Source organism: Andrena cerasifolii, chromosome 6 (assembly GCF_050908995.1).
Source record: "Andrena cerasifolii isolate SP2316 chromosome 6, iyAndCera1_principal, whole genome shotgun sequence".
In the NCBI taxonomy this organism is placed as follows: domain Eukaryota; kingdom Metazoa; phylum Arthropoda; class Insecta; order Hymenoptera; family Andrenidae; genus Andrena; species Andrena cerasifolii.
Window position 1 is genome coordinate 228,397 of NC_135123.1, and position 17,649 is coordinate 246,045.

Genomic DNA, 17,649 nt, shown 5'->3' on the forward strand with positions numbered 1-17,649 from the left:
TAAGTTGAAATAATACTTGAAGGAGAATGTTACTCGATCGTCTATGCGTACTAGACTTGAAATGAGCCCTAGAGTATGGATTCGTGGGCCTCTGGATACTATGAAATTCGGTTATACAGTAATAAGGACATGAATGCTTTCAACTGAATATTAGGTTTTCATGGAGAACTCGCTTGCACCACACCATTGCAGGAAACGTCATAAATAGGTCTGCGTACGTAACAATCGAATAATAATGTTTAACTAAGCTATAGATTTCATCACCATTTCTAATAGTACTATTTGACTTTTCTGTATAACTAGGAAACGAAAAGTTTCCTCAACGTGCGATTTAAATCACTTAAAGAGCACTAAATAAACTACTAAATAAACAGTTTTCAATTTTTTATAACAATTAAGTTGAAAAGTTGAAAAAATATTAAAAAAAAACATTAAGTTGAAAAGTAACATTAAATAATCCCGCTCTCTACTCGCATCTAAAAGACCGTACACTTTCATCAACAGCTCATATGGAGGAAGTATCGACGCATGGTTGTAGTGGAATGCGTCCATGAGGCGCTGTCAACGTTTTACCTGTTTGCGCAAGCGCGGGTTGCAAGATTAAATGATTAGTCCAACTGATAGACGCGACTGTTAGCCAGTTGCCCTTTAATAGGCAGTCCGGGCCGATGTTTTACGGAATACAAAAATGCTTATAACTGCAAAAGTATGTATTATGGGACATATAAGAATCGGTAGATGAGAGGAAACTTGCGAGAGAGCGGAAACGAGAGAAATACCCTCTTCCGGTGAGTACAGTGGTATCGCCAGATACGCTTTCGCTTGTTCTCTGTGCCCACTTTCCTTTTCGAGGTAGTAAGTATTGAGGTTCTAGTTATTTCCCTATATTTAGTTGTATGCGAACTTGACTGTCGGCCCTGCCGAAAGCACATACAAGCGGGGAAGATTTTGTTAGGCAGGTTAGGAAGGCACAGGGTTCGTGGGGTACAGATAATAAAGTGTTCACGGATGTGGAATATCTTATAGTTGTGATAAATATTTGTTTAAATAAGATGTCACGTATAAAGGGATTACACGTCACATTTAGTTCTTAACTTTATTTATTGCTTATTTACTTTAATAAATACATACTTTCGGCTCTCTTTATAAATTACAATTAAGTTTATAGGATAGGATTATCATTTGAATGACACGTATAATATGCGAGCTGCCGTGCAAATCCACGACTAGCGTTAAATTCGTGTTCGTTGCTCGTCTTCTCAATAATATCGTATTATCTCGTTCTTTCATTTTCTTCTCTGTTTTGCAATGGATATATATGTATATTTTTTTATTTGCGAGTAATTGATTTGTCCGTTTGATTCGCACGTATGCCAGTACACACATGTCTTCATTTCTGCATTTTAATTTCTTACTGGCCCTTTATTGCTTCTCGTCTCGACCGCTCGCATCTTTCCTTTCTCTCGTTTTCTCTGTTACTCTCCCACTCTCACTCTTTCACTCTTTCTTTCTTTCCTCGACCGTTAGCGCGATTAGTGAAGATTTATTTACGATTATATTTCCCTCCCCATCTTCCCCTCATCCGTGTGCTCTAACTATTGAATACATCCCAATGGTTAAACGAGGAAATCTTTTATTTGTTCGTTATTTTCTTTTTCTTTTTTTAGACTGGCAAAATAACCAAGCATGGACATTCTCATGTCGATGAATGTAAAGATCGCGAGTGTACCGTTTTTATCTTCTGTACGTCAGCGTGTGTGGGAGATGTGTGCGTGTACGTGTGCATGTGTGTGGGAGGTGTATCTAGGCATGTGTAGAGTGTGAAGATGATGAGCTGAGTTTGTTCGGCGAGACGACAGGATGAAAGTTCGCTCTTTGCGATTAATTCTTTCGTTTGTCAGGCTGTTGTCGTGATTTAAGTCTCTCTAAAGGGTAAGTTGGTCGCGTCGATCTTTACAGATCACCATCGGGCTGCAGGTCGAAGCGTGGCGGGAATGCGGAACCATCCAATTGGGGTTTGAACGCTGGTCGGTGTGGCTGAAATGCAAACAAATATTTTGTATTATTCATGACATTCGTGTTCTATTGTGAATTTCACGATGAGTCTTACAATTTATTCGAAAGCTTCACAATAATGTTCGTTGATGATGTCTCGTGGACAGTGTTAGAGCCTTTACACGCATGAAATACTTGTCTAGTTTGTGACACAGTTGTGTCTCGTGTGAAAAGGCTCTAAAAAGCATCTCGACTATTCTCCTTTTGAATCCAGTAAGAACGTATATTTGAAGATGGGAATGCTTCCAAACAATACAAAGTTTGAGGAATACATTGTTTGTTTTAGCGATGGGATCAAGTTCGATACGTACTCGCGAATTTGAATCGGTTCGATACCTAGTTTGTTGTTTTTCTGTGAAGTAAATGGGTAGTATGCTGGGCATAGTAAAAGTTGGCATAACATTATTATCGAAACCTAGATTAGTTCGATACAGAGTTTAAATTTCTCAAATTTGGTAGGTACCCTATTTGGAGATTGTAGAGTAGCTTATCGCTTCTACTCCAACTATTTATTAGATTAACAATAACCGATAAGATAACATTATGAAGGACAACGCGTATTTAGTATCGCTTGAAGTACTCAAATATTCAATATATAATACTTCGTTAAAATTCTACAGGATATACAGAAGGTACATAGGACACTAGAATGCAGTACTCTTAATCCCATCTCTAACAAAGATCCAGTGACGTCTCTTGACAGGGAAAAAAACATTCGTGAGGAATAAGTAACATGTTCTCTGTGTGCTTCTTGCTTTCTTTACACACTTAACGCAGATTTGCTTTGCACTAAAAAAATAAATAATAGGTGCCAAGTTAACTGAGGGTCTTCACACCTCTTTTACGTTTTCGATGAAATAACCTTATCTGTTCAGTTTCGCGAGAAATGAAAATAGATTGAACAATACATCTGTCGAGTATGACAAGTCGGAACGAACAAACAAAGTCGACAAAGAACGTTATCTTTATCATCTTGCAACATGAATGTCCGCGTCGTTCGCGATATTCAAATGAAAGTAAACGTAAACAAATCCGTACGCGTGCACGTGACTAAGGTGGAAGTTACAGATATTGGCTAGTCTGGCCGGTATCGCGAACAGCAATCGAGAGGAAACCGACCGTCTCTAACTGAGCCTTACGCGTGTTCGTGGTTTTGTTACTTCGAGTTACGTGACTCCAGAAGGGTGTGGTGAGTTAACGTGAACGCTGTTCCTTCCTTGGCAGAGGTGCACAAAGAGCTTGTCGGATCCAGATACCTCTTTACGATTCTGGGCGGCGAGTCCCAACCGAGCATGGAGCTGTTACGTCGCTAACCGCAGCAAATAGCGGAGTTAACTGCAAGACTGTATGTGTGAGCAAGCTCGTACTACGTACACTACTGCAGTTCCCCCCACCAATGCTGTGATTAGCAACGTAATAGCGCCGCACCTGGCTCTGACGCGGTACCCAGAATCGCAAAGAGGTCTCCGGCTTCGAGCGGCTCTGTGTACACCTCTGTCCTATGGCGCAGCCCAAGAGAGAGTGATAATGTTAAGAAAAGGAGCGCCGAGACAAGCAAGCGGCATAGTGGAAATTACCCCTCACTCGATCTGACCGGCTAATATATCTGACATCCACCATAGTCACTACTCAAGCAACCATCGATCTAGTATTCTATACAGAAGGATCTACGGCAGCGCTGTCCAGTGGTGGGGCCCCTGACGCGCCTGCTTTCCCTTCCAATCGTTTCCTTCCCCAGAGAACATTCGCGGGAAATAGGAACATTGGCTCGTCGTTGCGACGTGTGTCACTAATACACACGTCATGTGTCGCGACTGAGCTCCGTTAACGACAGAGACCTTTCATGGTCGGCCATTTAGCGTCACACGGTATTCCGAATAACGCGGAGGAGAATGGGAGAACCCCAAAGGGCATGCATGCCCTGGCTTGGACAGCGCTGATCTACGGTGATCTGAAACTATCATAATTTAGGGGTAGGTGAATACACAACGTTAATTAATAACGAGGACCAAGCTTTTTATTCGTCAGGTGTGCCTCTAGAAGTGTTATCGGCTTGTCACACAGGTTCAAAAAAAACGAAGAGTGAAACATTGATTGGAACAGTTCGCAACAGTTCTGTCCGTATAAGATTGCTCTCTTGCGATCGTTGTGCTCCGATTCATTTCTTTTTTGACACACACACGCGCTTGTGACACGTGTACGAACTTACATGGACCGGCGCGGTGTTCTTTACTCCAATGCGGAGGGCGCCGCCTTGCGGGCCTTCTGTTGCGGCTATACAGGGACATAGAGATTGCACGATTAAAGATCTTTCATTGCAATGGCTTTCGCACGCGCGGTACCCAAAATGGCGCTTCCCGCTTCTAATTCGAGATATCACTTTGTCACCAATTTCAACCCTGCTATAACGTTTTGTTTATCAGTGCAGAGCATAGAAGAGAGCTGCCTTCGAAAAGATCCTTGCAATTGAGAAACAATAGATACGTTGTTTTCTCCACCATACGCCCCCGTTAATTCTAGCTTTCCCTTTTACTTTCTTCGTTGTATTTTACTAAGTTCCGTGACTTTTTAATTTGAAAATCTGACATTAATAACAAAGAACTGATTTGTGTAAAACACGGGACATTCGAGTTATAGAATGTTCAGAATACTGAGCGCTGTAATTTTGAAATGTCTGACAAAATTCATCGCGAGATTAATATTTTGCAGACATCGATTTCTTGCAATTACTTTTTATACTCTGTTAAATTATTAAAGTATATTAAACTGTCTGTTGAGATTTCTAATATATCTGTAAATTTAGTAACTTATGATTTCATATAAACAGTAGAGGTTCTTTAAATTTCCTATTTCTGAAATTTTAGAAATTATTGGACACTTCGCTTTATAGGGGAGAGTTGCCTATATCGTACCACTTAAGATATTTTACGTTATATTTCATATTTGGTACTAATCTCAACACAAGTGACTATTTGATATTGTAGCTTGATCTTTTAGACACCTATAATTATGTGTTTGACCTTTAGTTCGGAACAAATTAATTTGTTATTAATCTTTTTGTGACATACTGTAAAAGGTACGATTTAGGCAATCGGTCTCCTAAATCGTACCTCTTGTATAAATAGCGTCAATAACAAATAAAGAAGAAAATATTCAACATAAAGTAATCATTATTATATAGTTGCATATACATGTGTATATAGGTCACACACAGGTCGTAACAATCTATGTAAATGATACATATACATAACCTATATGACATAATCTATTCTCAAATCCTTAGTACGATGGTAGTGGTACGATTTAGGAAACGGGATCAATTTATTTCTAAATATCGATTTAAACTTTATAATGAATGTAATATGTACATAAAATGAATGCAAAATATTCTATATTAAACCCGCTTTTAGAAAAATACAAAAATACAGGATAAAACTGCATTGTTTGATTATTATCAGCTAAGATATACTGGTAAAAAGTTACAGCAATCATACCTGATTTTTTTAAATATTTATAGCACGCACAAAATAGGTTGTAAGCTCCAAAGGTTTTGCTTCTATTTCTCATATCGCATTTACTTGATATTTTTATCATCGAATATCGTTTATATTCATTAATTTCTGAGAAATTGGTGAGGTACGATTTAGGTGACCAGTACGATATTGGCAACTCTCCCCTACAGGGTATTTATAAAAATGTGGGAAATTTTTCCTCAAAAAAAAGTGGATATATGTGTTTGTGTGTGTGTATGTGCGTGTGTGTGTCCGATAGTACTAAGTTTTGCGGCTATAAACAATTTTATATTTCGTAAAACACCAAGCCGGAATGCCTATTAAAGGACAACCGGCGGACAGTCGTGTTCGTCAGTTGGCCTAATATACAATATTTCCATTCATATCCTTTCCTTCTCGCCTTTAAAAAAACAAAGTCGAAATGATAATCAATATATCGATCAGTGGAGACAAAGCTGGGCTTCGTTACATGTCACTTTAATAGGCGAATATAGAAATGGTTATAACTGCAAAACTGAGCATCATCAGACATATGCGTAAGTACATCAACTTTTTTTATTGTATTGGTGAGTAAAACCAAATTTTTCTAAACTCTGTAAAAATTCTACGCGCTTCTAATTATTCAAGTAGAAGAAATTTCCTTCTGTTGTAACCTGATCGCTCGTACAATTTTTAAAAGGCTTTTTGTTTATTGATGTTCATATACTTTGAAAATACTAATTGCTTTATGATGGTTTAAGAAGAAGAATTAGCGAAGAATTGGCGTCGGATCCACGTGTAATGGTCTAGGAATTTATTGTTTGCTTACCGCTGGGCTCATTCCACGCGCAGCACTTCCTCCGCGTCCCTTAGTGCGGAATTTGGTGATCGCCTGTTCAGCAAGGTCTGCCCTTTCCTCCGCTTCCTCGAGTTCCTGCTGCGCCTTGCGGAACTTAGCAAGGTTCAGAGCAGCTATTTCCTCAGCCTCTTCGATTTGTCTCTTGTACGTCTTGATCTTCTGTTGGAGCTTGTCAACGAGGTCTTGCATGCGTTCGTGGTTCTTGCGGTCTTCATCCGCCTGAAATAACAAGAATAGGTGCCATTAACATATAATGAGGAGTTTATCTTGTTTTAAGGGGTTCGAAATTTGTAAAGTTGGTCCAACTAGCTAGGAATTAATTGGTACCTGGAAGCTCAGTTCCTTGATACGGCGTTCGGACTTGCGTAGGTTCTTCTGGGCATCAGCGTGTCTCCTCTGTTCTCCATCGAGTTCATTCTCCAGCTCACGGACGCGTTGTTCCAGTTTCTGGATAGCCTTCTTGCCGCCTTTCAGGGCATTTGCTTCAGCTTCGTCCAGCCGAACTTGGAGTTCCTTGATTTGAGTTTCAAGAGCCTTGCGCAGTTTTTCTTGGGTTTGAGCGTGGTCTTGTTCGGCTCGGAGCTCGTCAGCCAATCTAGCGGCATCGACCATCGCCTTCTTTGCTTTCTCTTCGGAATTCTTTGCCTCATTTAAGAGTTCGTCCAGGTCAGACTGAAAAAGTGAATTCGACATGAGTTGCGTTAACATTTTCTCCCTACGAAAAGTTTCATTTAACTTCATACAACCACGTTCAACGCAACCTTTCTACGTATGTACACCTTTTTTCCAATGTACGAACAAGTAGCCTGTTGATAAATGTGTGGAAGAATGAAAGAAGGAGTCAACTGTGAATGACATGTATTTATAAAAGTAATTGTTTACGTTATGGATGAATAAATTTTAAGGCTGCGTGTGCATTCCAAGAATGCATGTAATTTTAAGATGTGAGTCCTGCACAGGTGTACAAGGCTATAAAGAAATTCTAGTTTTGAGTTGCTAGAGTCGTAATATCAAAGCTATTACGAGAAACCAAACTCGTACTACATATCTATCGTCTATACTATCGTATATTTTCATTTCTATGTTCTTGTTTCATGCGAGAGATCTATCTGTCATAAAACCGTTGCTACAGTAGCCTAAAGAAAATACTCACGTGAAGCGTTTGAAGTTCAGCCTCGAGTTTCCTCTTGGCAGCGGAGATAGAGGCGTTTTGTGCACCGAGTTCGTTCAGCTGTTCATGGCAGTCGGCCAATTCTTGTTCTGCCTGGCGACGACCGCGATCCGCTTGCTCAAGGAGAGTACGGCTTTCCTCGAGTTCGTTCTGCAGAGCGTTGGCCCGGCGTTCCGAAATTCCAAGGAGTTCTCGTGCCTCGTCACGTGCTCGTTGTTCTTCTTCAAGAGCAGTTTGCACGTCCTTCAACTGTTGTTGGTATCTCTTGATGTTCTTCTGGGCCTCAGCGTTGGCCTTGTTTGCGTGATCCAGAGCAATCTCTAGTTCGTTGATATCTGCCTCGAGTTTCTTCTTCATGCGCAGCGCCTCAGCTTTGCCCTGCAAATTTCATCAAATTCATTCCTTGCTATGCCTTATATCAAGCAAACATCGTAATTACAGCTTTAGAATGAAAGTAGGAAAGATTATATCACTATTTCCAACAAACCTTGGCTTCGGCTTCAAGTGACGCTTGCATCGAATCGAGAGCACGCTGATGGTTCTTTCTGGTGTTTTCGAATTCCTCTTCCTTCTCCTGGATACGGCGGTCTATTTCTTGTCTCACTTGGCTAAGTTCAAGCTGGCTACGCAGCACCTTGTTTTCTTCTTGTTCAAGAGCAGCTTCGGCTTCTTCCAGAGCGGCTTGGAGTTCGTCCTTTTCAGCCTCCAGGCGCTTTCTAGCCTTTTCGATTTCGTGGATGTTGCGTCCGCCTTCGCCAATCTGGTCCAAAAGGTCTTTCACCTCATCCGCAAGGTTCTTGTTTTCGCGACGTACTGCTTCCAGTTGTTCTTGGCCTTCCTCGTATGCACCTAAATCGAACATTAGACAAAGTATTGATATAAAACATTGTTTTACGGAAAGGGTGTTTAACCAATACAACGATTTCAAATGCTAGTACAGTATTGAATTTTTAGTCGAACCGAGTGTTGATAACATAGAAGAACTAGTTTACCTCTGAGTCTGAATAGTTCTGTGCTGTAGTTGCGGCATTCCTTTTGGCTGGCGTCGAGTTCGGCGGCAAGATCGTCGACCTTGAGCTTCCATTCGCCAATGATCTTGTCGAAAGCTTTCTGTTTCTTCTCGGCAGCATTGGCAACTGCGGTTGCGCGGTCGACCTCGATCTGAAGATCCTCGACCTCCGTCGACAATCTCTGTTTCGTCTTTTCGAGAGCGATGACCTTCTGGTTGAGGGATTCGATGGTTTCCTCGGCCTCCGCCAATCGTGCCTGCAACTTCCTCTTGGCTTCTTCGAGTTCTTCTGCTCGTGCAACACCCTCGGACTCGTATTTCGTACGCCACAATTGCGCTTCCGCGTTTGCTTTGCTCAGTTGTCTCTGAAGGTCCGCCTTGCCCTCTGCTTCCTCTTCGACTTGTTCCCTAATGTTGTCCAGGTCATGCTCTAGGTTGCGGAATTTGCCAAGGAGAGTGGCGCGTTCTCTTGATTCTTCGTCGGCCAATCGTTTTGTGTCCTCTAGCTGTGTGGTGAGTGAGATCTTGATCTTGGACAATTGGCTAACTTGAGACTCGGCCTCCTCCAGTTGACGCAGGAGATCGCTGTTCTCGATCGACAGTTTCTTCTTGGCGGCATCAAAGTCGTTCAGGGTGCGATTTACTTCCTCGAGTTTGCCCTGGGTCTCGTTCAATTGGTGTTGCAATTGCTTGACGATCTTCTCTTGGGCGGCCTTTTTTACGAATTCGTAATTGTTAGAAGGTTTGCTTGATTCGACTACTTCCTCTCGGATTCACTTTCGGGCTTACCAGTATTGCGTACACACGCTAAGCAATGTGCAACTTGTTTATATTTCGATAGGTTCGGAAGTAAGCAATTTTAGAGCGCCAAATTTATGTACTTTGAAAGACCTAAAGCTCGACCAAAAGTGAATCTAAGGTTTGAATAGAAAAGTACAAACAAGGAACAAGCTTTGCAAGCTGGAGACATTTATCACCGAAGCGGGTTACGCGTGAAAACGTTTGCAAGACCCTATAAAAGTTAGTTGCGTTAATTTGTTGGATTTTTCAGGATTGTCGAACAGAAATCTTACCTTCTCATTACTTAAGTGATCTACGCTTGCGCGCATGTCATTCAGTTCGCTGAAGTACTGAACTTTGTCCTTTTCAACCCTAGTTTCCACGAAAACATTCGAAGAGGACAATTAGTAATTGGGGAATACATAATCAGAAGAAAAATATTTTGGATACAATGAGACGTGTCAAGTTATTTCAATATGATTGATAGAAACCTAAATACATATTAATTACAGTATTGAGGGGAGAACTTTCGTCCTATACGTTGAACGTTGGACAAAAACGGTAGGATATACCAAGGGTTTTAGTGACCGTTTAATGAAAACTTCTGGTCTCGTGCTAATTCTGGACTGGAGTAGACGTCGGATAGATTAAAAAACAACACGAACGACAGACGGTTCTGCAAACAAGACTCGAATGATCGGGGACTCGACATTCTCGTGGTAGTGTACCTTTTCCCTGGAAACCTGATCCGTCGCGGCACGAGAATTGTTCAGCTCGGAGTGAATGTCGTGACGGCCCTTTTCAGCTCTATTGAAAATGTCGTATTACACTTTCAACACTTTGGAAATTGTTTTAAAGTGTGATCATTTCGGGTAAAGTCGGAAAAATTTAATTGTCTCTAGTTTTGTTTGAAATCGCTTGCATTCAGAAGGTTCTTTAAACTGCGCAACCGCAAGTTTTCCTTCTTCGAGTGTAATAACACAATTTCTTGTGTCGTGTCCAATAGTAATGAAAGAATACTTGTTTATAGATGCAAAATGACGACAAGGCTTCAAGAAATGGATATAGAAATTCTGTTTCATTTTAAATCTCAGAAACTTCTCGCGATAGTTTGATAAGTGTCAGATAAGACTTACCTAGCCTTAAGCTTGTTGAGTGTGTCAATCTGTTCTCCCATTTCAGCAACCGCATCGTTGTGCTTCTTGCGCAAACTGGCGAGGGTGGCCTCGTGCTGAATATTAGCTTCTTCGAGATCCCTGCGGAGTTTACTAAGCTCGGCCTCTCTCTTCTTATTGAGCTCGATCTGAGCGGAGGTGGCGCCACCAGCTTCTTCGAGACGTTCGCCAAGTTCCTCGAGTTCTCGTGCAAGGTCACTGCGCTGTTTCTCAGCCTTGACGCGAGAGCCGCGCTCGGCTTCAATCTTTGAAAAATAGAGAGAGAGAAATAAATTCGAAGTTCCTTTGATAACTATTCGAAAAGTTAAAGAAACATTAGGATGTAGTTGATCCGATCAGGAAAACTAGTAAGGCGACCGTTTTGGAAACTCACTTCTTCCTCGAGTTCCTCAATGCGAGCCTGCAGTTCCTTGATCTGTTTCTGCAGTTTGCCCACCAAGGACTGCTCGTCCTCCAGTTTAGCGGTTAAGGAAGAAAGTTCCTTATCCTTGCGTTGGATGGTCTGTTCGAGTTCCTTCTTATTCCTTTCGAGGTCGGCAACAGCTTCCTGTGTGAGCTTCAGGTCACCCTCAACTTTCCTCTTGGCCTTTTCTACGTCAGCTCTGTGGAAACAAGTATGCACGGTTATTGAATTTACTGTTCATTCGTACCGTTTTCAGAATTCATATTGGTCTCGAACAACAATTTCTATCTATCTTTACAATTCTGTGTATGTAATTATTTTTATTGCCTCATTGAGGAGTATAATTTCGTGGTTTCCTTTCTGCCATAATGGAATGTGTTTGGAATGGGTATATTGAAAAGAAAACTTACCGTGATTTCTTCTCACGTTCGAGGGAATCTTCAAGTTCGTCGAGGGTTTGTTCGAGTTTGATCTTGACTTTGTTCAGGTGATTGACCTTGTCTTCGGCAGCCTGGAGCTCCTCGGCAGTCTTCTGATTAACCTCGCCCTGATTCTTCTTCTCCTTATTCAATTTGTTGATCAACTCATCCTGATGGGCGATCTCGTCATTCAAGTTGCGTATCTGATGATCCTTTGTTGCTTTGTCCTGTTCTGACTTCTGAAGGTTGAGCTCGAGATCTTCGATATCTTTCTTCAGACCCGCTACCTCTTGCTCAAGTTTCTTCTTGTTTTGGAACAGATTGTTCCTCGAGTCTTCCTCTTCTTTGAATCTGTCGTTGAGATCCTACAATACACAGGAACCAATATTTCCCATATTTTCTTTACTTTTGTTTTTAAATCGCGAAACTCTTTACTTCCACTTCTTTACTCGTTGCATCTACGTTTGCTAAATGCTCTATATCAATCATATCGGTTTATTAGCTTCAAATGTTTTCATATTGAGTATCCTTCTTTATTTTTACAGATTACATCATGATAAGAACAATTGTATATATAAAATGCGTGTGCAAGGAATCATGGATTACTGCACCATAATGCCCGATATTTTCTAGATACAGTGAACAATTAGTTTGAACTTTATAGTAGCATATACCTATAGCAAGTGCCTCACAACCTTTAAAGATTGATGCTATAGAGTGGCCTATAATTTCCTGCATGAATATCATGTTGCCAAATAACCTTATGATATTGCGAAATGAAAGTGTTTCTGATAGTCGCACATTTTTCCGTAGTGACTTTATAGTCATGTTCAATTGTTCGAATTCTATTATATTTACTTGATCTGGCTGAAAAGTTACTCTGACCGTAGAACATGTTTAATGTACATACCGTGAATACCACAAAATATTTCATCATTGCGTTATGGTAAGATTTTTCACATTTGCTAGAGTTTCCAAATTGACAAAATATTACGCAAGGTATACAATAATATGAACGTTAAAATTTTTTTAATCGAAGTTTTATCGTAAACATATTATGGGTTTCAACAAGTATTTAAATTGGTTCAGGTGACGCACATTTGAAACCTTAATATCTGATTTTAGGTAATGTACTCGTTTTCTTGCAAAATATGGATTATTGTTCCAACATCAAGTTAATGTTACCTGGACTGAATGAAAATGTTCAAATAGTAATGAAATTAATATCTTGAAAAGGCGCGATAATTGAAGGTAAATTGAATCATTATGTAAACCATCTACTTAACCACATATTCCCAGATTACTTAGATTCTTTTCTTTTATGTCTCGTGATGAGTCTCAACTCAATTGTAGTTCAATAAAGATCAATGCCTCTTTTAAACTGCCCCAATGAAAAGAGACCTAAAAGCGTAGACATAAAAATGTATGATTTTTTTATCTCATCTATTTTTATTTCAAAATGATGTTTTAATGTGGCTGGTCCTTCTAAGCGAAACACAACTTTAAAGAGATATCAATCGCGCGATAAAGAATATTCGTTCTACTCTCATAAGGACCCTCTCTAATCTTCAAGTTAGTTGTAAATTAGTCCAATGTAATTATTAGCTTTCCCTTATTTATTGTTAACTGTTTTTTTTTTCTATCCATTTCAACACCTTTTATTTTTTCTGATTCTCCAATTCTTCAATTCATGCTGTATAATTTTAATCAATGCCGTACAAAAATAACACAACTAATTATGTTTAGCGCGGAGAATTCAGATACTGTCCATTAGGCTTGAAGCAAAACTCTTTATAATATTCATGATTGAAAACACGTTTTCACGCGTTCTTGTTATATGTCATCGAGTAACAAGTATGAGGCTATCGCGATATCAAACCTTATAGAAACAAAATGAGCCCGTATAAGACAGGGACTATAAAAGCTGACATCTCGATCCTTACCGCGACCGAACCCAATACATTGCTTAGATGTGTGTGATTAAAACAACTAAGCTTATACAAACTAATTATTGCAAATATGTATATCACTGTGAGTAAAACGTTGTTTATAAAAGGAAAGTTCGACTGAACACGGCCTCTGTTTGGATGAATTAATCACCGTGACCTCTTGGAAAATTCGCTGGTTCAGAATCCAGGCTAATGATCGATTAACAGTGGTGGATACCCGTATCAACGCTAAGAAATGAACAAAGAAGAATGTGAAAGTAAAGAAAAGAAGAGGATCCCTCTTACGAACTCGAGCGGTCAAGGAATTGTGCGATGACGTGTATAAGTGTACCAACGTATAAATACACCATACACCTGTTACCTCCTTCGTTTTCTCGGCTGTTCCAGCGCGTGACCACGCCCACTTTTAATAACCTGGAATCTGGGATCGACGGCGGCTAAATCTGGCTACGATGAAGGTAGGGGTGGTGAACTATTCAACGTTCCCTCTCCACGGCAAGGTACGTTAACCGGATTTAAACACTTTTTTCCATTTCCCTGCTTCCTTCCTTCCGTCCTGCCCGTACATGGTACCGCTTAATTTTGCACTTGCTCATCGTAGTCGCGACTATCTTGGCTAGGCCCGGTTGGATCGCGGTAAGATCGAGATCCCAGCTTTTAATAGGACGCTTTAATAGGAGTTTAACACTTGAAGAATGCACGGTTCATTTGGAGCAATTCAGTAAAACCAATTACATTAATCATTACTTATTAATATTACTCTTTGAAAAAACAAGAGTTTCCAAAGGTGACACCATCGAAACCTAATATGAAAGCTTATTCTAGGATGCGTATAAACAAAATTATACATCACCTGTACATCCTTCGAAGGTTAACTAACAGCAAAATCAAGACGCTCGTTTCGAGGTACACTCATAATTATAATACTTTTTACTCTCTTGCTAAAGAATTATTATAACTCCCGTAACGTATGAGGCATTGAAAATTTGTCGTTTTGAAGAATAAAATGAAACAATTCACCCCTACGTTTTCAGATCGGTAGCTACTTGATTCCCTTTTTCTCTCATTTTTGGCGACTTCAGTGTGACCTAAATCACTTCTTGTTAGCTCGAGAAGGTACCCAAATACATACGAGGTTAGTCTAAATTCAATCTAGAAAGGAGCTCGCCACAGGACGACTGATGACGACAGAAAATACGAGCTGGCGATAGTTCGAAAGCCACTTGTTAAAAATAGCCTGGAATGCTGGAACGAATCTGACTCCCCACAGAACTCTTCAGCTTTTTCCCGTATTACGTCACTGATATTATTCAAGGAATAGAATTCCATCTCTCATGGATCAGTTCTTTTTCGGAGACCACAGGAATTTTCACAAATAATAAAAAAGAAAACTAATAAAAAAGCAACGCAGCAAGAGACAAAAAAATGAAAGGCTTACGTTGGCGATACTCTTCTCGGAATGTCGATATTCTTTGCTTTATTAACTTTTGTACATTTTCTATGAATTTTATTTCTATTCGTTAAATAATTACTCCATTGATGTTAGAAATGTTTTATTTTAGAATATTTGGAAATGCACGGAAATATTTTATAATAATTCGCATGAATTTGCAAACTAATGGAAAGTAAAATTAAGATGACTGACGTGAACGATGAACTTGTTACGTATCTATAAAGAAATACTACGCGAACCGTCCGAATAAACTGGAAAAAGCAGAGGACTAATAGTGGACGTGAATGAAAAAGTCCGACATAATTTTAGAACAAACGTAGAAACGGCCAAATATGTGTGGAGATGAAGCCGGATGATTCGTCGCGGAAGAAAAATAGCGCGCGATGAGTAGCGGAGTCAACTGTGTCTGACTAATGGCACGCCTCCGCTACTTTCTGCCCGTATTTCTTGCAAAACTCCTGTCAGGTGCATCGTTTTCGGTAATCCGAGCCAGATTCGTTTAAATTATGACCCCCACACCGGCGCGGCTCAGATTTCACAAGCTTTTCCAGAAGAATTTTCGTGGGAAGCTCGTGTTTCAAAAGTTTACTCCTCCTTGAATCTTATATTTTCGTTCTTCATTAATCATCCGATGCGACATTTTCGCAATTTAAAATTTTGTAACTTGAACTTTATTGCAGAATCGTGTGCGTATTATAAAAATTATATTTAATCATGTGCAGAGTGATATTTTCTTCATGACTAATTTATAACGTACGATTTTCAAAGAAAACATTTCAACATTTCTGTATGTGACCTAATTTAAGAAGCAATGGATTAAAAAGGATATTATGCTGTGGAATCGTAATAAGATGCAAATTGTTACCGTTACCGAGCATTTATTTACTCGGATTTGCATCCAATATGTACCCTTTGATTTTAACGTGCTTGAATTTCTACGAGTTATTTATTAAATACATGATAGAAAAGTATATATTCTGACTTATTTAGTGTGTATTCTAACATCCTTTCTCGGAGAAGGCGGAATGCACAAAAGGACGTAAGTACATTTTTTAACCTTCTTTTAAAAGATTCAAAATTTGCTGGTAATTTATATTTTAATATCTCTATATGATACTACAGCCCAAATAATTAAATTCACCTGAATTATTTATACATTATAAAAAATGAGAATAATTATAGTACCTCTGATTAAATAATCTGCTTTATAAACAAAAAAAAAGGACTGTGGATCTGATCGACATACATTTGTTTCAAGAGGGGACAGGGTTCCGATCCTGAACTCGACCGCGAGTTTGCACTTATTATGTGCATTTCTTTGAAGGATTTGTAGTAGCATTGTTTCTAGACATTTTCAGGGGATATTCTAGAAATGGTCTAAAAACTTCTATGCACTAGCGAGCACGTCCGCTAAGCATGCAAATCATGAACAGCTCGGCAAATATCGGGGCAGCATTCTGGATCCGCCCCTGTACGAAGAGCAAGTTCTACCGCTTGATCGAACCAAATTTTTATTTATGATTCCGTATTATAAATAAATTCTGGAGCATTTTTCGTTCTGTTATTCTTTTCGCTGATATTTAAAGCGTTATGGTTCCGCTTGAGTACGATAAATTCGGAAGGCCAGTCCCTTCTCATAATCGCAACTTATGACACATGAATAGCCTCAGTTGAATTTTGGATCGTTGAGGAGACATTAGTAACCCCATTCCTTTTTGTTTCAACACCGAGTCATTCGTCTGTGAGGTATAATTATCGGTTGTCTGAATCACGATTCGATTCTTGGAGGACGCGCATTCTTCATCGCGACATGGGTTTCGTTATCGACGAACCGTGCCAATTGAACTACATACTTTCTAATCTATGAACTTTGCTCAAGAAAGCTGATGGTTTGCCCCTTATCGCAAAACACACAGTACACAAATCTTTTTTCTAACTCGAAAAAAAAAACTACTAACAAACTGAATTGTTTTTTCCTTGATCGAAGCTGTCTACTTCCGAAGAGAGGGCCATAAACTAAAAACGCGTTTTTGTAATGAGTCGTACATCACAAATTGTCGGGCTAGACTAGGCGTTCAAGGAACACCCTCCTTTTGGATGCAACTGGTCATTTGTTTCCGAGATATTTGCGTTTAAGAAATCGACTACTATCACAGACACTCGGAATTAACATTTATCCCTATTACACTTAATGGGAATCGATCTAGCGATCTTCGGATTTAGAAGTCAACACTCTACGCGCACTGCCACCATATTACGTGGAAAATATTAATTTCGAGCGTCGACTATGAAACCGATTTTTTAAATGCAAATGTTTCTAAAACAAATAACCACGTGCAACCAAAGGGGGAGGGGGGGGGTCTTGAACGGCTTGTCGGGCCCTACAATTTGATACATGACTCATGTAAAAAAGTACCTTTTCAGTTCTAATCCTCTCCTCGTTAGTACACCTGCCCCTTTATTTAAAAACCTAAAGCATAGACATTCGACCATTTTAATTCCCTTACCACGTTTTTCTGAAAGTTCTTTATTTTCATGATCCCTTTTACTAAATTGAAAAAGCATTTGCGAGTTTGAATTGACTTGTAGCTTACCTTGCTGCGCAAATTGTGTTTAGTAACTTGGAGAAACCACTGACTAAGTGGATGTTCTTCTCCATCGAACAAAACTGTCCGCTTAATAGTAGACCATTTTCCTAACTCAAAGACTCAATAGCAGACATCGCGAACTATACTAATACTGATATTACTTTTTTCTGAAAATTTTTCCTTTTCTAGACAAGTAACTTCCTGGATTTCGGTATAACATTTATCGACAATCTGAAGTCGCATACAGAATAATATTTTGAAATTTTACAGTATTCTACTTGAAAAGATGTTAATAAT

General features: G+C 39.5%; 1 protein-coding gene and 1 long non-coding RNA gene across 41 annotated transcripts in view; both read right to left on the minus strand.

The window, feature by feature from the left end:
- Positions 1 to 1,082: 1,082 nt before the first annotated feature.
- Positions 1,083 to 17,649, minus strand: part of Mhc (myosin heavy chain) — a 57,917-nt gene continuing 41,350 nt past the window's right edge. For 27 of the 40 annotated variants that reach the window (XM_076815723.1, XM_076815720.1, XM_076815714.1 and 24 more), the window contains 10 exons: positions 11,354 to 11,727; positions 10,914 to 11,142; positions 10,502 to 10,785; positions 9,659 to 9,737; positions 8,569 to 9,298; positions 8,064 to 8,425; positions 7,559 to 7,954; positions 6,733 to 7,077; positions 6,376 to 6,624; positions 1,083 to 2,037 (listed from right to left, as the gene is read on the minus strand). In XM_076815723.1, the coding sequence (XP_076671838.1) occupies positions 1,954 to 2,037; positions 6,376 to 6,624; positions 6,733 to 7,077; positions 7,559 to 7,954; positions 8,064 to 8,425; positions 8,569 to 9,298; positions 9,659 to 9,737; positions 10,502 to 10,785; positions 10,914 to 11,142; positions 11,354 to 11,727 (3,132 nt within the window). In that variant the 3' untranslated portion in view covers positions 1,083 to 1,953. Of the gene's footprint in view, positions 2,038 to 3,855; positions 4,013 to 4,264; positions 4,330 to 6,375; positions 6,625 to 6,732; positions 7,078 to 7,558; positions 7,955 to 8,063; positions 8,426 to 8,568; positions 9,299 to 9,658; positions 9,738 to 10,093; positions 10,173 to 10,501; positions 10,786 to 10,913; positions 11,143 to 11,353; positions 11,728 to 17,649 lie in introns of all 40 variants that reach the window. The other 13 variants (XM_076815725.1, XM_076815724.1, XM_076815704.1 and 10 more) reach the window with 3 other exon arrangements.
- LOC143370513 (uncharacterized) lies at positions 15,335 to 17,647 on the minus strand. Its single transcript, XR_013085649.1, has 2 exons — positions 17,359 to 17,647; positions 15,335 to 16,503 (listed from the first exon to the last, which is right to left on the minus strand). It is a non-coding gene; the product is annotated as an uncharacterized LOC143370513 (long non-coding RNA).